At 38.1% G+C, this 21,751-nt stretch overlaps 1 protein-coding gene and 1 pseudogene across 11 annotated transcripts in view; one reads left to right on the top strand and one right to left on the bottom strand.

The window, feature by feature from the left end:
• EXOC6B (exocyst complex component 6B) overlaps positions 1–21,751 on the top strand; it is a 760,794-nt gene that overhangs the window by 313,115 nt on the left and 425,928 nt on the right. For 2 of the 10 annotated variants that reach the window (XM_081482984.1, XM_081482982.1), the window contains exon 10: positions 14,001–14,010. The exons of the other annotated variants lie outside the window; for them this stretch is intronic. In XM_081482984.1, coding sequence (XP_081339110.1) covers positions 14,001–14,010 — 10 coding nt within the window. The remainder of the gene's footprint in view (positions 1–14,000; positions 14,011–21,751) is intronic. 10 annotated transcript variants of the gene reach the window in all.
• LOC145503471 (heterogeneous nuclear ribonucleoprotein M-like) lies at positions 7,713–9,934 on the bottom strand (annotated as a pseudogene). The gene is made up of 2 exons (XR_014051479.1): positions 9,844–9,934; positions 7,713–9,711 (listed from the first exon to the last, which is right to left on the bottom strand). The product of XR_014051479.1 is annotated as a heterogeneous nuclear ribonucleoprotein M-like (transcript).

Here is a 21,751-nt window from a genome sequence, read left to right as displayed (position 1 = left end):
ATTCTTTTCTCTTTTTGTTTGTTTGTTTGATTTTAGTCTCTATTTCATATATATCTGCTCTGATTCTTTTGGTTTCTTTCCTTCTACCAACTTTGAGTTTTGTTCATTCTTTTTCTAGCTACTTTAGGTGTAATGTTAGGTTGTGTATTTGGGATTTTTCTTGTTTCCTGAAGTGAGCTTGTATTGCTATAAACTTCCCTCTTAGAACTGATTTTGCTGTGTCCTATAGATATTGAAGCCTTGTATTTTTATTTTCATTTGTTTCAAAATATTTTTTGGTTTCCTCTTTGGTTTTTTTTTTGTTGATCCATTGGTTGTTTAGAAGCAGATTTTTTAGCTACCATGTTTGTGTTTTTTGCAACTTTTTTTTCCTGTAGTTGGTTTCTGTCTCATAACATTTTAGTCCAAAAAGTTACTTGATATGATTTCAGTGTTCTTAAATTTAAGGAGGCTCCCTTTGTGGCTTAGCATGTGACTTATTCTGGAAAGTGTTCCATGTGTGCATTGAAAATAATGTGTATTCTGCTGCTTTTGGATGCAGTGTTCCATATATACCATTAAATTTATATGATATAGTGTGTCACTTAAGGGCAGTGTTTCCTTATTAATTTTCTGTTTGCATGATCTGTCCATTAATGTTAGTGAGGTCTTAAAATCTCCTACCAATTTTGTGTTACTGTCAACTTCTTTTTTTATGTTAATATTTGCTTTATGCATTTAAGTGCTTCTATGTAGTGTACATATATATTTATAATTGTTATATCTTCTACTTAAATTGACCCCTTGATTATTATGTTATGGCCTTCTTTGTCTTGTTCAGTAGTCTTTGTCTTAAAGTCTATTTTGTCTGAAATAAATATTGCTTTCTTTTCATTTTTGCTTGCATGATAAAACCTTTTTCCATAATCTCACTTTCTATATATGTGTCTCTACATTTGAAATAAATCTTGTGTAGGCAGCATTTATGGGTCTTTTTTTTTTGGTATCCGTTCAGCCACTCTGTGTCTTTTGATTGGAGTATTTAGTTCACTTATATTTAAAGTAATTATTAATATGTACTTTTTCTGCCATTTTGTTAATTGTGTTTGCAGTTCCTTTTAGTTCCTTTCTTCATCTTTTTTGTCTTTTTTATTGTGATTTGATGACTATCTTTAGTGTTATTTTTGGATTCCATTCCTTTTGTGTGTGTGTGTGTATGTATATTTGTTAACAGATTTTTGTTTTTTGATTACTGTGAGCTGTATATATATATATATATATGCTAGCTTTAAGTTGCTGATCTCTTAATTTCAAATTCATTTTAACAGTCCTGCGTTTGTAGTCTCATCTCCTCATGATTACTGTATTTTGACATTTTATTTTGCATCTAATTGTTTTGTGTATCCCTTAACTCCTTATTGTGGGTAAGAATGATTTATTCCTGCCTTCCTACTGGCTTTGTGTGTGGTTGATTTCCTATCTTACCCTATATTTTCCAGTACTGATGAGCTTTTTTTCTTTCGTAATTTCATGTTTCTAGTTTTGGCCTTTCCTTTTTTGCTTAGAAAGTCCTTTTAACATTTCCTATAAAATTGGTTTGGTGGTGCTAAATTCTTTTAGCTTTGAGTGTCGGTAAAATTTTGACCTTTCCATGAAATCTGAATGAGACCCTTTCTGGGTACAGTATTCCTGCTTGTAGATTTTTAAATTTCATCAATTTGAATATGTTGTGCCTCTCTTCTGATCTGCAGAGTTTCTACTGAGAAGTCAGTTGGCAGCCTAAGGGGAGTTACCGTATATGCAACTTGTTGCTTTTTCCCTTGCTGCTTTTTATATTCTCTCTTTATCTTTTATTTTTGCCATTTTAATTAAAATGTGTCTCGCCATTCTTCTTGGACTTGAATGTCTGTTTCCTTTTCCAGATTAGGGAAGTTTTTAGCTATTATGTCTTCAAATATGTTCTTTGTCCGCTCCTTTTCTGTCTTTGCTTTTTGGGAGTCCTCTATTGCAAGTGTTACTATGCTTGATGTTGTCCTAGTGATCTCTTAAACTTTTCTCATTTGTTTTAATTTTTATTTCCTTCTTTTTGTTCAGGATCAGGATTTCCACTGCTCTGTCTTCCAGCTCACTGATGGGTTTCTCTGTATTGTTTATTCTGCTTTTTATTTCTACTAGTATATTTTTCAGTTATTGTATTCTTCATCTCTGGTTGGTTGCTCTTTATATTTTCCAACTCTGTTACAAACTTCTGTCTTCTTGCTCTGTGTCCATTCTTCTCTCAAATTCTTTGATCATCTTTACAATCATTACCCTGAACTCTTTCTCTAATAATTCAGTTATCTCCACTTAATTCTTAAGGGCTTTTACCTGGTTTGGAACATGTTTCACTGTTGATTCATTTTGCCTAACTTGTTTTATTATCTTGTTCCTTTATTTCAAACATTTTTATTGTTGACTCATTTTGCTTAACTTGTTGTTTTATTTCTATGTATTTGGTAGATTAGTTATGTTTCCCACCTCTGGAGATGTGGTCTTTTGTAGGGGACACCCTATGTGTACCAGCAGACCACTCTCCATTGGTTACCAGAGCTATGTGCCCTAGGGATGTCCCCTGTGTGGGCTGTGTGAGTACTTCTGTCTCATTGAGCTGACTGCTGTGGGTGGTCTGGTAGGCTTGGTTGGTTCCTGGTTTGATTGGTTGCCAGGCCCTGCCTTGTACAAAGTTTCTGGCAGCTCACTGGCAGGGCTGGGTCACACTGCAGCTGGCTGAGGAATTCTGTGGGAACCTGGGGCTAGTGCTGACTTACTGGTGGGTAGAGTTGGTTCCACAAGATCCCCAGGCTGGTACCTGTCCACTGATGGGTGAAGCCAGGCACCAGGGCTAGTGCTGGCCCACTGGCAGGTAGAGTTGGGTACTGGTGTCTAGCTGCAGGGCCCAGAGGCTCCAGAGCTGGTGTCAGACTGCTGGTGGGTGGGCTGGTTCAGGGTTCCTGAACTTTGTGTTGGCCTGCTGGTTGGTTAGCTGTGTCCTCAGGCTTTGGGGCTTTAGTTGTCCTGTGGCTGGTGTCGTCTTGCTAATGTGTGAGGCTACTCCTGATGCTAGAGACAACTTGCTAGTGAGCAGGACCAGAAATTCTAGTTCCTGTCCACTGTTGTATGTAGGTGGGTTCCATGGTCCCTGACAGCAGAGTCCCATGGATCCTAGGTTTAGTGTCTGTACAGTGGTATGTCGGTTCAGTCTTGGGCCTTTTGGACAGGGGTAGCTGTGGGCTCAGGGGGCCTTAAGGCAGCCTTTGTGGTTGAATGGAGCTGTGTACTCACCTGCTTAGTAAGGTACTTGGCCTGAGGTGTCCCAGTACTGGTGTCTGTAGGCCATTGGGTGGATGCAGGTCTGGATTCTGAGGCTCATAAACTAGGGGGAGGATTCTAAATTTGTTCTTGCCAGCCCCAATGTCCACGTGGTAGAACAAGCTCCTTGAAATGGCTGCTGCCGCTTTCTCTTTCCCCAGGGTAGGCTTCAGTTGCCTCCTATCTCTCTGGGAAACTCTCAAAATCAGCAGATAGGTCTGACTCAGGCGCCTTTCAAATTAGTGCTTCTGCCTTGTATCCTGGAGCATATGAGATTTTACGTGCACATTTTAAGAGTGGAGTCTCGATCTCTAGCCTTCTGAGACTCCCAACAGTAGGCCCTCCTGGCCTTCAAAGTCAGGTGTTTTGGTAATTTGTCTTACTGGTACAGGACTTTTGGGCTGGGAAGCCTGCTGTGGGGCTTAGATTCATCACGTTTAGAGGAGAACGTCTGCAGTTGTAATTATTCTTCCATTTATGGGTCACCCATTTGGGGTATGAGCCTTGACTATACTGTGTCTCTGTCCCTTCTGCCCATCTTGTTGTGGTTCCTTCTTTAATATCTTTAATTTGTAGAAGATCTCATCTGATAGGTTCCGATCGTTTTCATCAATGGCTGTTCTGTAAGTAGTTGTGATTTTGGTTCATCATTAGAGGAGCCAAGCTCAGGATCTTTCAATTCTGCCATCTTGGCTGATGTCTTTCTGCATTTTTTATGTTAGCCTCTTTGTGTTCTTTAAAGTGTGTTTCTATTACATAGCGTAGATTTAGTCTTTATTTAAAAAAATTTTTTTTTGTAAATCCATTTTGACAGTATCTATCTTTTGCATAGTATCCTTAGTTTATTTGCATTTATCATAAATCCTCATATGGTTGCGTTTAAACTGTGTGTTTCTTCTTTATTTTTTGTAGCTGTTCTTTATTCATTTGTTCCTTCTTTCTTTTTTGGGGTTCACTCAGCATTTTTTAGAAATCTATTTCATCTTCTCAATGAGCTTTTTGCTTTAGTATTAATTTTTAGCTATATACCATTTCTTATTGGGCTTCTCTGGTGGCTCAGATAGTAAAGAACTCACCTGCAATCCAGGAGACCTGGATTCGATCCCTGGGTTGGGAAGATCCCCTGGAGAAGGGAATGCCTACCCACTCTAGTATTCTTACCTGGAAAATCCCATGGACAGAGGAGCCTGGCAGGATACAGTCCATGGGGACTTCTTTTATTAGCAGTAATTTTGTATTAGGCAGTCTAAAATTTTAATATGTATGTTTCACTATTTGTAGCATATCCATATAGTGTGTGTGTGTGTGTGTGCGCGCGCGCATGCGCGTGCTCAGTCACTCAGTCATGTACAACTCTTTGCGACCCCATGGACTGAAGCCTGCCAAGCTCCTGTGTCCATGGGATTTTTCAGGCAAGAACACTGGAGTGGGTTGCCATTTCCTTCTCCAGGGGATCTTCCCGAACCAGGGATTGAACCTGTATCTTTTGAGTCTCCTGCATTGGCAAGGAGATTCTTTACCACTGCGCCACTTGGGAAGCCTATATATTACTAGTTAACAATTTTTATACTTTTCAACAGTATTATTCCACTTACCCACATTCTCTTTTTTTGTGCTATTGTTATATATTGTATTTTATTACTACATATTTTATAAATCCCTTAATATGGTATTACCATATTTCGTTTAAATTCAATAATCCTTTAAATACATTTTTCAAGAAGTCTTTTATATTTATTCACCTATTTAAACTGTTTGGTGCTCTTTTTTTCCTCCTTCATAACTGGGTCTCCATCAAGGATCATTTTTCTTCAGCCTGAAGAACTTAGTTTTATATTTATTATTGTGCAGGGTTTCTGGCAATAGTTTCAGCTTTTACTTGTCTAAGTGTACATTTGTTGAATCTTCATTTAAAAGGATATTTTTCACTAGATATAAAATTCTAGATCTATTTAGTTTTTTGTGTTTCCCATAACTTTACTAATGTTATTTCATTAACTTCTGCTTGCATTGTTTTTGATGAGAGGTCAGCTGTGAATATCATACAATATCACTTATACATTGGAATCTCAAAAATGGTACACAGAAACTTATTTGCAAAGCAGAAATAGAGTCACACATGTAGAGAACAAGCTTATGATTATGGGCGGGTTGGGGAGGGAGTGGGATAAATTGGGAGTTAGATATTGACATATATATACTACTATGTGGGCTTGCCAGATAGCTCAGTGTTAAAGAATCTGCCTGCCAGTGCAGGAGTTGCAGGTTTGATCCCTGGGTTGGGACGATTTCCTGGAGGAGGAAATGGTAACCCACTCCAGTATTCTTATCTGAAAAATTCCATGGTCAGAGGAGCCTGGTAGGCTCTAGTCCATGGGGCCACAAAGAGTTGGACACAATTGAGTGTGTGCACACTTACTTGTCCTTGCACACATACACACGCTACCATGTATATAATAGATAACTAATGAGAACCTACTCTGTAACACAGGAAGCTCTACTCCTCTATGGTGACTTAAATGGGAAAGAAATCTAAAAACGAGTGGATATATGTATATGCATAACTGATTTGCTTTGCTGAACAGCAGAAACTAACACAACATTTTAAAGCATCAATATTCCAGTAAAAATGAACTGAAAAAAATCAGCTGTATTTCAGTTATTCCTCCCCTGAATGCAATGTGTATTGTTTTTCTAGTTGCTCTTAATATTTTTTTGTTGTTGTTGTTGAGTTTGTGTAGTGTTCAGGAGAGGATTTGGGGGTGTGTGTGTCAATTTTTTCATTCTTGGGGTTTACTGAGCTTCTTGGACCTTGGCTTGGATTTTTCCTTTTTTGATTTTTGTGAAGCTCTTATACTTGATCTCTTCAAATATTTTTTCTGCTTCATAATTTGTCTCTTTTCTTTTGGGAATCCAGTTATGCTTTTGTTAGATTTTGATCGTTTGTCTCTGATCCTTTTTATTCTCCTTTATGTTGTTTGATTTCATTAATGCTTTCTTCTCTTTCATCTGTCTCCTTTTAAAAGACCATCCAGTACATTCCTCATTTCAGATACCTTATGTTTCAACACTAAAATTTCTGTCTGATTCTTTTTAGAGTTCTCATTGCTGAATTTCTTCTAGTCTTCTAAATTCTTACATGTAGTACTTATTTTACTGTTTTTGTCTGTTAATTTGGACAATTAGGTCACCTGTGAATCTTCTATTACTGTTAATTTTTTGATATGTAAGTTGCTTTTTCCTCTCATGATTTCTGATTCTTTGCTCTTCTAGCAGGGTTGTAGGATGTAAGAAATGTGAAGCGCTAGATTTCCCTGTGTTTTCCGGTACCATCCTTGTCTTCCCACATGTTGCTTACTCAGTTAATATAACTCTGTGAGCAGAGGTGGGGTGAAGTGCTAACTGGGTGGTGAGGATTATGAGCTTTATGTTTGGAACATTTCTAGATTCTAATCTTTCACATCAGCCTAAGTGTTAATATTAAAAATTTGAGTATTTTCTCCTTATTGCAAAATGTTGCTCTAGGCTTATTTCTCTTCTCACCTGTGACCCAGACTTGACAACTTTCCCTGCTGAGGATAATGGATGCTATTCTTTACTAATATGGAGAAGCGCTTGTCTCTTTCTGGTACTTTGTTCATTTAGATGTTTTTCATTTGTATCTCCTGTATGTTTTTAAAGGAAAAAGTATATGTTAACTTTTTGGTATGTATTTTCACTGTTATTATTGGTATGGTAAAGGCAGTAGTGTTTTGTGGCCTTCTATAGCACAAGATTGAATTGAAACTCCTTTTTCTTCTTTGAATTTAGTTTTTAAAAATTTCTTTCAGATTTTATATTCCTTGCTAAAACATTAATGTGGGGGAAAGGTAGCCCCAAATCTCATGGTTAGTGTGTGAGTGTGTCTGTATATATGTCTCTGTATGTGTGTGTTAGTTGCTCAGTTGTGTCTCTTTGTGACCCCATTGACTGTAGCCCACCAGGCTTCTCTGTCCATGGAATTCTCCAGGCAGGAATACTGGAGTGGGTAGCCATTCCCTTCTCCAGGGATCTTCCTGACACCCAGAGATTGAACCTGGGTCTCCTGCATTGCAGGCAGGTTCTTTACCAACTGAGCCACAAGGGAAGCCCCTGTATGTCTATGTATACATAGTAAAAAAAGAAATTATAAAGACTCTTTGGTTCAATAATGATTTTGAACATTAATGTTTTGGAGAGAAGAGATAAGGCTGGGTTTCATAGGAAGAACTAAACCATTAAACTAAGTAATACTAAGTGTTACTCAGTGATTTCTAATGAATAAAAATTCATTGCTCAAATGAAACTACTCAGTGATCTCTAAGACCAAAGATTTTTTCACTCCTTACAAGAAGGACTTTCTGGAATTTTTTTTTTTCTTTCAGGAACTAGTATTTATTATCAAAGTCATATTTGATGTCACCAAGATGCCACAACTACAAAAAAAATTTCACACATTGCAATTTCAATGCAAACAGTCAAATGGAACCCCAGTCATTAAAAAAGTAATTCAAATTACTCCAAAGAGCAACTGAATTTTTTAAACATCTTTATACATCCAGCCAACAAATTAAAATGGTTAACAAGAAAAAATACAAATTCAGAGGTCTGGTATCGATGTTTAAAAAAGGCAACTGCTTAAGCATTTCTATCGATTGGAACATCAATCTCTCCGCCACTCAGCTTCATCCCATTCATCATCCGGCAGGCTCTCTCAGCCACCTCTGGCAACTCAAACTTAACCACACCACACCCCTTTGACTTCCCATTCTTCATCTTAATGTCAGTATACAGCATGTGGCCGCATTCGTTGAACTTACCTTTTAGCATCTTCCATGTAAAATCAAATGGGAAATTCCTCACAAATATCTGGCAGGCCTTCCTGGCCACCTCAGGGGCGTGGCCTCCGGCTTCACCAAAGGAACCCACGAAACTTCCTCCAAAGTTGCCATGCTCCATCTTGATGGCACGGTCAAAGCTGGCACTGCCACCGCCACCCATGGCCAGGCCCATGTGCTCAATGCCAGCCTCCAGGGCTGGGCCCATGGCAGGACACATGCGCTCCAGGCCCATATGCTTGAGACCGTTTGCGCTCACATGCTCCAGGCCCATGCACTCCAGGCCGGTGGCCGTGTGATCCATCACAGGGCCCATGCTCTCCAGGCCTGTCCCATGCCTGCAGGCACCATGTGTTTGATGGCAGGGCCCATGCACTCCACACCAAAGCCCATGTGCTCTATGGTCTGGCCCATGTGGTCGAGGCCCAGGGGGCCCATGCGCTCGATGCCAGAGCCCATGCAGTCCATGACCAGGCCCATGCACTCAATCTCAGAGCTCACACGATTCATGCCGTGGCCTAGACCTGCGCCCATGAATTCCATGCTGTCCCCTCCACCCATGTGGTCAATGCTGGGGCCCGTCCTCTCGATTCCAGGAACACTGCCTCCGCCTCCACCATTTATTCTGCCCATGTTCATCCCAGATCCAAATTGACCCATGTTTTTCATACTACCACCAGTGGGTCCTTCCATGCCTCCCATTTTATTTATTCCAAATCCTATGCCTTCCATTCCCATTCCTGCAGGTCCCAGGTTGCCCATTTTAATGCCTTTATTCAAATGGTTGGCTTTGGTAGGCTGCCCTCCTGGTCCTAACCCCATGCCAATAGCACCAAGTCCATGGGGAAGTTGTTGTGGATGCTCAGGAGGGAAAAAAATCTCCCTTTGGTAAGGCCCTCTTATCCATTTTCACGTGCGTTGGTCTCAAACAGCAGCTGGCCATTAAATATAGATATAGCTTGCATGGCTTCAATACACTGTTCAAAAGTAACAGTGCTTATTCCATGACTTTTTCCATCTTTATCCTCAAGAATGTCTGCTCTGACCACCACACCAGCCATACTAAAAACTTCCTTCAGTTTCTGCCAGCCAACTTTATAATCCAGATTTGCTACAAATACTGGGCTTCCCAGTCTTCCAGCCTTTTGCATTGTTCTCCTGGCATGTTCACCATCAGGATCTTCTTTGACTTTCAGTGGTCTTCCACTTAGACTATGCTTGTTTAGAACTTCAGCAACTTTTTTCTTTTCATGCTCTCTTCCATCTTGAATTCAACAACAGCACATCCCCTTGACTTTCCTTCAGCGTCCATTAAGAGCTCCACATATGTTACCTCACCAACTTTTTCTTAACCAGATCTTGACCTGATTGCCATTTCGCATCAAAAGGTATGTTTGTCATGAAGGCTCTGTATCTTTTAGTTGGACTGGCATATGGCTCAAAAAGGTTGCCTGTCTTTTTATGTTTTTCTCCTTCCTCTTCTCATTCTGAGCAGGTTGTTTTCCTTCACCTTTCGGGCCCGGAGCGCCATTGCCACTTGGCACGCCGGGCGCGCCGCTCTCCTCCTCCATTTTGGGCTCCGTTGCCGCCGGGCGCGCCGCTCTCCTCCTCCATTTTGGGCTCCGTTGCCGCCGGGCGCGCCGCTCTCCTCCTCCATTTTGGGCTCCGTTGCCGCCGGGCGCGCCGCTCTCCTCCTCCATTTTGGGCTCCGTTGCCGCCACCTTGGCGGCTGCTTCAACCCGTGCTGCCATTTTCTCCGCGTCTGGGCTTTTGACTTTCTGGAATTTAATTACTTTGAATATCTAGAAATCTTGAAACTTTATTGTTTGTCCCTTATTCTCTGCTTTTTACAACTATTTCCCTTTAATATCTTCTTTGTGATGGTATTGAGTAACTTATTAAGTTCTTAAGGGGTTTAAAAGTTCTTTAAAACTGGGCTTTTTGTGTTAAATCTTAATGCTATTCTCTGAGATCCATGAAACAAGAATTCAGGGAGGTAATTTTTAGAATCTTTTATTTTGGGTTTTTCGTTTATTTAGCACTGTTTGGTTCATTTACACGTTATTTTTGATGATAACGTTCCTTCATATTTATTAAACATATATAAAACTGTCATTTTTTTCCAAATAATATTCCCTTTATTTTGGCTCAGTTTTGGTAATTTACTTGACCATCCCCTAGAAAATCTTAAGTATAGGTCTATCTGGTGTCTTTGAAAATTGGATAAGTGTTAGATGTGATCTGTTAGCTAGCAGGCTAGCTGTCTAACAGTATTGTAATGATGTTTTCTTAGGTTGTCATATTGAATACTATCAAATATTTGGTTTATCATATGTTGGTTCATTTTTTTAAACACACATTTATCTCTTCACAAATGGACATTTTTGAGCTTTATTGAAGTATAATTGATAAATAGAATTGTGGGATATTTAAAGTGTACAACATGGTGATTTGATATACATATATAATGAAAGGATTCCTTCCATCAAATTAATAAACATATGTTTGTTTTCTCCTGAGAGCATTTAAATTCTACCCCCCTAGTAGTTTCAGTTATACAATGCAGTGTTATCAGCCACAATGATGTTATAAATTAGGTCTTCAGACCTTATTCATCTTATGGCTGAATGTTTGTACCCCCTCTTCCTATTTCTCCCACCTCCACCCTGGTAACCACTTTTCTACTCTGGTAACCACTTTTCTACTCTGTTTCCATAGGTGTGAGTGTGTTTTTAATTACATATATAAGTGATACCAACACATGGATATTTGACTTATGTTTGAAGAATCTTAGAAAAATTAATGTATATGTAAATTTTTATGAAGTTAGAAGAATTTATCATGTTATTAATTATCCAATTGCCGTGTAAACCTCAGACTGGAGAATGACTGACGGGACTCTAGGATATAGCATACATTTTTCAAGTATCCACTTAAAGACTTGAATTGAGCATTATAATGTATCTGTAAAAATATTATTATGTCTTAAGAAAGAGTTTCTAGGTGGGTGGGTATAGTCATATTTTCAATGGTTGTGAGACATAAGACTGTCCTAATTATTTGGGGAAATAACTGGAGATTTAGAGTTAGATTTAGTGCATATCTAGCAGTATTTGGGAAATAGGTTTTTTATATTGTAATTTGTGTTCACTCTGAGTCTGAAAAATATTTAATTCTCGTTTTCTGATTCATTCCACTGATAAGCTGTAGAGGGCATTACATGAATAGTAAATATAGCTTTGTGTTTTCAGTTTTCATCTGAAGTCATTGTACAAGGTGACTAGATTCTGAGTTATTATTCACTTTATTTGATATGACATAAATATAACATTATCTTCAGTGATATTGGATTGAGGTAAAAAATGTTTATGAAATTTAATTTAATTATTATGAATTTTTCATTAAAATAATATTTTTCATTAACTGTGTTTCATTTTTTTTCTGAGGGCTAAATGAAAGGTGTTTAAAGGGATTTTAGAACATATAAATAAAGCTTCTTAAGATGTTTGCCTAGAATGGATTAGTTAATGAATCAGGCTTTTAATGTATGTGTGCTAGTCTAACCTTTCCTAAAATGCTACCTGAATGAGCCTTCCTATTTTAGAACAACAACAAGGTGAATAAAGGTTTTTTTCTTCCCCTTATTGCAGACATTTTGTGAACTTAAATTGCAAAGAGTTTAGTTCTTCTTATCTCTGAGACAAGTTAATATAATTTAGTGAGAACTAGTAAAAACTTACAAAATGCTTTTCCTCTGGCCTAAGGGCCCAACTATCTAATCAAAATAAGAATGGGAAGAGACTACTAGATGGGACTGGAAGTTGTGAAGCCCACCTTGCTTTCTTCTCACAATGTAAACTAAGTGACATACCTTCTTATCTTGGGGTTTTAGTGTTCCTCTCTGTAAGTTGGAGATTCTTGAGCATAACCTTTATAAGATAGTGTTTTGCTTTCAGATTTTATGAGATTCTTAAGGACATTAAGAGATGCTTGTGTTCTTGTACACACCACTGAATAATCAAATACCTAGTGCTACCACTTTTTTTTTTATAGTGTCAGTAATTGGGAAACTGAGTAAATGAATGAGTGATTCTAAAAAAGTAATTTGTGTAAAAGCTTATTTTTACAGTATAGAAAGACTTTTTGCCTAGAATTTTAAAAATAATTTCTCTCATCCTTTGGTATAATACATGCCAGACTTGAAATTGCTGTTCAGTCACTAACTCACGTCCGACTCTTTGTGACCCCATGGACTGCAGCACACCAGGCTTCCCTGTCCCTCATTATCTCCTGGAGTCTGCCCAAACTTATGTCCATTGAGTTGGTGATGCCATCTAACCATCTCATCCTCTGATGTCCTCTTCTGTTTCCTTTAGTCTTTCCCATCATTAGAGTCTTTTCCAAAGAGTCGGCTGTTCACATCAGGTGGCCAGGACTTGGGATTAAAATAGTTTTAATATAAGATAGCCTCAGACCATCTGACCTGTCTCTTGAGAAACCTTTATGCAGGTCAGGAAGCAACAGTTAGAACTGGACATGGAACAACAGACTGGTTCCAAACAGGAAAAGGAGTACATCAAGGCTGTATATTGTCACCCTGGTTATTTAACTTATATGCAAAGTACATCATGAGAAACGCTGGGCTGGAAGAAACACAAGCTGGAATCAAGATTGCCGGGAGAAATATCAATAACCTCAGATTTGCAGATGACACCACCCTTATGGCAGAAAGTGAAGAAGAACTAAAGAGCCTCTTGATGAAAGTGAAAGAGGAGAGTGAAAAAGTTGGCTTAAAGCTCAACATTCAGAAAACTAAGATCATGGCATCTGGTCCCATCACTTCATGGGAAATAGATGGGGAAACAGTGGAAACAGTGTCAGACTTTATTTTTGGGGGCTCCAAAATCACTGCTGATGGTGATTGCAGCCATGAAATTAAAAGACGCTTACTCCTTGGAAGGAAGGTTATTGCCAACCTAGATAGCATATTTAAAAGCAGAGACATTACTTTGCCCACTAAAGTCCGTCTAGTCAAGGCTATGGTTTTTCCAGTGGTCATGTATGGATGTGAGAGTTGGACAGTGAAGAAAGCTGAGCGCCGCAGAATTGATGCTTTTGAACTGTGGTGTTGGAGAAGACTCTCGAGAGTCCCTTGGACTGCAAGGAGATCCAATCAATCCATCCTAAAGGAGATCCGTCTGGGTGTTCATTGGAAGGACTGATGTTGAAGCTGAAACTCCAATACTTTGGCCACCTCATGTGAAGAGTTGTCTCATTGGAAAAGACCCTAATGCTGGGAAGGATTGGGGGCAGGAGGAGAAGGGGACGACAGAGGATGAGATGGCTGGATGGCATCACCGACCCGATGGACATGGGTTTGGGTAAACTCCAGGAGTTGGTGATGGACAGGGAGGCCTGGCGTGCTACAATTCATGGGGTCACAAGGAGTCGGACACGACTGAGCGACTGAACTGAACTGAACTGATATTATCAGCAACAGATGTTCTATTATTATCCAAATGAGAATATAGTTGTAATGATTATGTGTACAGCCATTATTGTTAGTTTGCCTTCAAATCTTAATTGTGCCACTCTCTGGAATTTGTAACCTATGGTCACTTAAATAGCCTTCTAAACTTTAGATTCCTCTTCTCTAAAGTGTAAATAACAAAAGTATCTGTTAAGACTTTATAGGGTTGTTTGTAGTTTAAATAAAATTATCCAGTTTATGTGTTTAGTGTTATAATGCTTTGTGCATAAAGAGTATACATAAGCATTATTATTATTATAGAATTCCTTTTTATAATTATTTTTAAGGCAAAAAAATGTTGCAATTTTCCTCATTTTAATGGTAAAGTGAAAATATTAAAGTATCTTTGAAGGATATGAAACCTGAGTTTATTCACAGGTCTTTTTTGTAGTGAATTTAAGACTATGAATAATACTAACTCTCATGGGGAAATCTCCAGACATCTTTGAGATCTATTTCAATAACACTGACTTTAGGTTTTGTATTATACTTCCTCCTAAGGTGGTTAGAGTCAGTAAATCATTTGGGGAATCTAGACGATTAGTGCGACAGAAACTTACATCAGCTCCAAGTGACCAGGTACTAATAAATCTAAGATTTTTTTCTGGCACAATTAGTAATTCAGAAACTGTCCTGATGGAACATAGAAATGAAAAAAAACCTTTTTTTTTTTTTTAACATATCAGGAAACCACTCTTGATATTAAGGGGGAAAAAATGTCCAGGACCGTGAAGGGAAAAATGTGAGTGGGGGAAGTCCTTGAAAAGTTGTTAACTTGAGTAAGGGAAATACCAGTATCTCTGTGGTCTTTCAGGAACAAAAAACATCTTTTGCAAAGGGCCTTATGTTTGAGCCAAGTTATAAAGTGACCTTTGTGGCTAGCTGGCTCAACCTCAGGTTTTCCTAGGGAGAGTTAGTCAGCATTGCTTCAGTGCTTGTCAATGGGCAACAGATCACTTATCAGTGGGAAGCAAGGAAATGATGGTTGAAGCAGGGAATGACTGTTATTTCTCACCAGCAGATAGGTACACATCACTTGCTGAAATGATTCAGCAGTTTAAAGTTGAGTTGTGAGACTTTGTGAGTTACCACATGGGGAACGCAGGACCCAGGAGGGTCAGCTGTGTTGGAATACTACTGGGATTGCTCTGTTCCCTTCTGCTTTGAATCACAGGCTGATGTACAATTGTAGGCTTTTTCTTCTTTTTCTCCTCACTCCTAACCCTACCCCCAAGGTTCCCTAATAACAGAGTATTATTCTAGCCAGCAGCAGGTAAAAATTTTCAGTTGTAGTGGGAGTGTGGGGGCAGGGGAGGGGGAGAAGGAAGGTGCTTCATGTATTTCACTGGTGTTTAAGATACTTCCATCTTTTAAAACTGACACAGCTCTGTTCCACCCTCACTGCCAGAAAAGAACAGGCCTCTTGTCTGGATCTTTTCCTTTTAATGATTTCCATGAAAAAGCTTTTACCCAGTCTCTGACATGACTGTCAGAACACACATTTAAATAAATGTGAGACTGCTTTAAAGGTTATTGATATTCCCTGGTGGAAAAGAAAGGGCTTAAAAAAAAAAACCATCTGTCCATACACAAGTTAACTCAGGCTGTTTATTATTATTTGCATTCTTGCTTTCTCCCTTTCTTCCTCCCTTCCTTCCTGTCTTTCTTCCTTCCATCTCTTTTTCTCCTCCTTGCTTTCCTCTTCTCTTTCCCCCTCTTTTTGCTCAAAGACTCAGTTTAAAGACCTCAGTAGGTCATTTGTTTCACAAAATTCTTGTGTCACCATGTCTTAGAAACTGTCATTTTTATACGTTGATGTCTCTGATTAAGTTAATCCATATTCAAAGATGTTGAATGACAAGGAAGAATGCTGAATTCTAAGGCTGCTGTTTAGTTTCTGTAGACTATTCCTTTTGACTATAGGGTTCATCTCTGTTTGTATGTCTCAGATTTGTTAGCAGAAGCCAGTTATCTGTGTGATAAAAAGATGGTATATACAGCAGGAATTTATATGTAGTATTTATAATAAAAACACACTGGGCATTAAAAAAATATACTGGGCATTAAAAAAGCACATTGGGTATGGATTTACTAAGAGTTAGTGGGAATTAAAGTTCCTATCAGATTGCTGTACTATATAAACCAGTCTTTTATAGCAAATGGGTTCTCAAGTAACAACCAGATATTTGGTAAGATTTTAATTATTTGATAGGCATGAGAATATGGAGTTTTAACATGGTTTGTCTATTCCATTGTGAGAGAATGTTCTAATTACTTTTAACCACTGTGTTCATTGTTGTTCTCTTTGCCTCACGTGAAGTACGATGGTTTTATTGAAGAAGCAAGAGATTTAGTAGTAAATTTCATAAGAAAAAGCATTTATGGCTACTTATAAATACTTATTTATCTCACAAGTCCTGATCAGTTTTTCTGTGGTGATTATTGTAAACTTTTTTTCATGTTACTCAGTCCCACAACTTTACCTCTATTCTATATTTCAGCAGATGATCCTTTACGTAGAAAGTGGACATGATTAGGTAGAGGTATAAAAGACATCTAGGCCATTTAGAATAACTGTCAAATTTCTTTTTTTCTGTTTCAAATTCCCTCTGGGTCATCACCTCCCTTTGCTATTTCACAGAAAGAAGTGCATAACTTCTATAAGGCTAATAGCTACAAGCTTTTTGATCTTGGTTCTTCCTAATTTTTCTAAAATATTGTTTCTATAGTATATCAGTCTTTTTCTTACATCTTCAGTCCCGTAGTTGGCCCTTTTGCCACCATCTTGGTTTTGTAGTTTATAATAATAGAGAAAAAAATTATTCTAGCTATGCTTCCCTCTTGAATGAAACTTTAGCTTTATAATTTTTTTTTAACATGTATATAGTTTTTTATTTAAACTAAAAAAGTTTTTTTACAGTGTTGTGTTGATTTCTGTCATACAGCAGTGCAGATAAGCCATAATTATACATACACTACCTCCCTCCCTAGCTTTCCTCCCCTCCCCTCATCCCATCCCTCCAGGTCGTCACAGAGCACCAAACTGGGCTTCTTGTGCTACACTTTCTCACCAGGTATCCATCTTACACTTTATAGTGTATATATGTTGATGCTACTTCCTCCATTTGTCCCACTCTCTCCCTCCCCTGCTTTGTAAACAAGTCCATTCTCTATATCTGTGTCTCCAGTTCCTTGCAAATAGATTCATCAATACCATTTTTCTAGATTCCATGTATATGTGTTTATATACTATATTTCTTTTTCTCTAACTTACTTCACTCTGTATAAGAGGCTCTAGGTTCATCCACCTCACTAGAACTGACTCAAATGTGTTCCTTTTTATGGCTGAGCAATATTCCATTGTATATACGTATTACATCTTCTTTATTCATTCGTCTGTCAATGGACATCTAGATTGCTTCCATGTCTTTGCTATTGTAAATGGTGCTGCTGTGAACATTGGGGTACATTTGTCTTTTTCAGTTATGGTTTTCTCATGGTATATGCCCAGTAGTAATGCTTTAACAGTGATATTTTTAATGTTTTTTAATTCAATTTAGTATTTACAGAGGACTACCTACTATGTGCTCAGCACAAAGATAAATGAGTTTTGGCCTCTGTCTTCTGAAACTTTATATATATTTTGGTTTGGTGAAGAGGAGTAGATCTATTTATAATAATAAGTGGTAGATGCTTTAATAGAGATATGTACTTAGCACTGCAGGAGTTTATCCTGGCATTCACACTGTGTCCTCAACTTGGCTTTTCATTTTTCACAACACTCTAAATGTTGAATACTTAATGATTCTCCCAATGGAGGATAAAAGAATTAATGTGGTTATACTGTGTCCTTTTTCTTTTCATCTCATTTATTCTTATCTTTTTTGTTTTGGAGTTCATGAGTTCTGGTTATAATTATAATTAATTGTTATTTTATGTGATATGAAGTTTTACAACATATAATCTTTATGTAATTTAAAGCTTCTGCTTTTTATAACAGTTTCATGTAGTCTTATGAATGTGAGGTAAATTATTTAGAGCCAATTCAATTTTAAAAGAATTGGTGTTTCCAGTCAGAATGGCTGCTATCCAAAAGTCTATAAGCAATAAATGCTGGAGAGGGTGTGGAGAAAAGGGAACCCTCTTACACTGTTGGTGGGAATGAGAACTAGTGCAGCCACTATGGAGAACAGTGTGGAGATTCCTTAAAAAACTGGGAATAGAACTGCCATATGACCCAGCAATCCCACAGCTGGGCATACACACCGAGGAAACCAGAATTGAAAGAGACACATGTACCCCAATGTTCATCGCAGCACTGTTTACAATAGCCAGGACATGGAAGCAACCTAGATGTCCATCAGCAGATGAATGGATAAGGAAGCTGTGGTACATATACACGATGGAATATTACTCAGCCATTAAAAAAAATACATTTGAATCAGTTCTATTGAGATGGTTGAAACTGGAGCCCATTATACAGAGTGAAGAAAGCCAGAAAGAAAGACACCAATACAGTATACTAATGCATATATATGGAATTTGAAAGATAGTAACGATTACCCTATATGCGAGACAGAATAAGAGACACAGATGCATAGAACAGTCTTATGGACTCTGAGGGAGAAGGTGAGGGTGGGATGTTCTGGGAGAATAGCATTGAAACATGTATATTATCATATGTGAAACTGAACACCATTCCAGGTTCAATGCATGAGACAAATGCTCAGGGCTGGGGCAATGGGATGACCCAGAGGGATGGGATGGGGAGGGAGGTGGGAGGGGGGTTCAGGATGGGGAACACATGTAAACCCATGGCTGATTCATGTCAATGTATGGCAAAAACTACTACAATATTGTAAAGTAATTAGCCCCCAACTAATATAAATAAATTTATTAAAAAAAAAAAAGAATTGGGGTTTCTACTAATCCTTTCATTGCCAACTCTCAGTCACAAGTACTTTATTTTAAATCAAGACTAATTGCATTTCTAACTTCAAGTAGAGTTTTCAAGAAGGGTTCCTAAAATGTGATATTTTCCCCATGGATTATATGAATATATCCCCCTGAAAGTGAAAGTCTCTCAGTCGTGTCCGACTCTTTGTGATCCCATGGACTGTAGCCTGGCAAGCCCCTCTGTCCATGGAATTCTCCAGGCCAGAATACTGGAGTGGGTAGCTGCTCAACCCAGGGATTGAACCCAGGTCTCCCTCATTGCAGGTGGATTCTTTACCAGCTGAGCTACCAGGGAAGCCCATATATCCCCCTGATATATGAGCAAATAAAATGTTCTCATATGCTGATTCTCTCCCTAGTACAGTTTCTCCTATTATTAATATCTTCCATTTGTGGGGTATTTGTTAACAATTGATGAATCAGTATTGATTTTTTGAGACATAATTGTGTACGTTTAAGGTGCATAGTATGTGGACTTCATCTTTTTATAATTTTATAGTATGATTACCACCATAGCTTTAGCTAACACTTCCATCATGTCACATAATTATAATTTCTTTTTTTTTGTACTGATAACATTTAAGATCTAGTCTCTAAGCAGTTTTGAAGTTTATAATGCATTATTTTTGACCATAATCCCTGTGCTCTAGGACTGACTCATCTACTGATTGCAAATTTGTACTGTTAAACACTATCTCCCCAATTCTTCTACCCTCAGCCCCTGGTAACCACCATTTTATTCTCTGGTTTTAAGAATTTAGCTTTTTTAGATTCCATATATAAGTAATATCATACAGTATTTGTCTTTCTCTAACTTACCTTGCTTAGCAATAATGTTCCCAACGTTCATCCATGTTGTTGCTAATAGCAGTGTTTATCCAAAGGAAAGGAAAACAGATATCAAAAAGGTGATTGTACTCCCATGTTTATTGCAGCTTTTATTCACAGTAGCCAAGATATGAAAATAATGTAAGTGTCTGTCAGTGGGTGAATGGATAAAGAAGATATGATGTGTATGTATATGTATGTGTGTATAAATAAAAAAGGAATATTATTCAGTCATGAGAAAGAAGGAGATCCTACCATTTGTGTCAATATTCACTCCAGTATTCTTCCCTGGAGAATCCCATGGACAGAGGAGCCTGGCAGGCTACAGTCCATAGGGTCGCTAAGAGTCAGACATGACTGAAGCAACTTAGCACACACAATGGTATATTATTATTAACTAGGTTTATACTTTAAATTAGGGCTTATTCTTTGTTTTGTACAGTTCTGCAAGTTTGAGTCATGCATAATGTCATGTATCCATCATTGTAATATTGAACCAAATAGTTTCACCATGCTAAAAATTTCCTATGCTTCACAACTATTTATTCCTTCCTCGAACCCCAAGTCTCTGCAACTACTAATCTTTTTATTGCCTCCATGGTCTTGTTTTTCATGTAGACTGTCATATAATTAGAATCATATGATATGTAGCCTTTCAGACTGACTTTTTTCACTTGGCAGTATGCTTTTAAGTTTCCTCTGGGTCTTTTTATGGTATGATAGTTCATTTCTTTTGATTTCAAATTAATATTTCATTGTATGTATGTGCCACAGCTTCTTTATTATTTTACTTATTGAAAGACATCTTGGTTGCTTCCAAGTTTGGGCAGTTATGAATATAGCTGCTATAAACTTTTGTATTTATGTAAATTTTAAACTCTTCTGGGTAAATACCTAGGAGTGCACTTGGTAAATGCATATAGAAAAAGTATATTTCAGTTCAGTTCAGCCGCTCAGTCATGTCCGACTCTTTGCGACCCCATGAATTGCAGCACGCCAGGCCTCTCTGTCCATCACCAACTCCCGGAGTCTACTCAAACTCACATCCATTGAGTCGGTGATGCCATCCAACTGTCTCATCCTCTGTCGTCCCCTTCTCCTCCTGCCCCCAATCCTACCCAGCATTAGGGTCTTTTCCAATGAGTCAACTCTCTGCATGAGGTGGCCAAAGTATTGGAGTTTCAGCTTCAACATCAGTCCTTCCAATGAACACCCAGGATTGATCTCTTTTAGGATGGATTGATTGGATCTCCTTGCAGTCCAAGGGACTCTCAAGAGTCTTCTCCAACACCACAGTTCAAAAGCATCAATTCTGCGGCGCTCAGCTTTCTTCACCGTCCAACTCTCACATCCATACATGACCACTTGAAAAACCATAGCCTTGACTAGACGGACTTTTGTTGGCAAAGTAATGTCTCTACTTTTAAATATGCTATCTAGGTTGGCCATAACCTTCCTTCCAAGGAGTAAGCGTCTTTTAATTTCATGGCTGCAATCACCATCAGCAGTGATTTTGGAGCCCCCAAAAATAAAGTCTGACACTGTTTCCACTGTTTCCCCACCTATTTCCCATGAAGTGATGGGACCAGATGCCATGATCTTAGTTTTCTGAACATTGAGCTTTAAGCCAACTTTTTCACTCTCCTCTTTCACTTTCATCAAGAGGCTCTTTAGTTCTTCTTCACTTTCTGCCATAAGGGTGGTGTCATCTGCATATCTGAGGTTATTGATATTTCTCCCGGCAATCTTGATTCCAGCTTGTGTTTCTTCCAGCCCAGCGTTTCTCATGATGTACTCTGCATATAAGTTAAATAAGCAGGGTGACAATATAGCTTTGTAATAAACCACTAAACTGTCTTCCAGAGTGGGTGTGTCATTTTATATTCTCTTTAGCAATAAATGAGAGATCCAATTGCTTCACATCCTCACCAGCATCTGGTATAGTTAAGTTATTTCCCCCCCCCTTTTTTTTGTCACAACAAGTCTGTAGTGGTATCTTGTTTTATTTAGCAGTTCTAATCAGCAGTTCTAATAAGAGATGATGTTGAGCAACCTTTCATATGCTTAGTTGTTATCTGTATATTTTCTTTGATGAGGTGTCTATTCAAAACATTTCCTCATTTTTAAATTGAATTTTTTTTTAAATTGAGTCTTAAGAGTTCTTTATATATTTTGTATACCAATTCTTTTATTAGATATGTGTTCTGCAAAAGTTTTCTCCTAATCTATGAGTTGTATTCTTACACTCTTAACA

This window comes from Giraffa tippelskirchi, chromosome 4 (assembly GCF_054371585.1).
Source record: "Giraffa tippelskirchi isolate mGirTip1 chromosome 4, T2T-mGirTip1v1.2.pri, whole genome shotgun sequence".
In the NCBI taxonomy this organism is placed as follows: domain Eukaryota; kingdom Metazoa; phylum Chordata; class Mammalia; order Artiodactyla; family Giraffidae; genus Giraffa; species Giraffa tippelskirchi.
The sequence above is the reverse complement of the archived record's forward strand: the minus strand, read 5'-3'. Positions and strand labels throughout refer to the sequence as shown.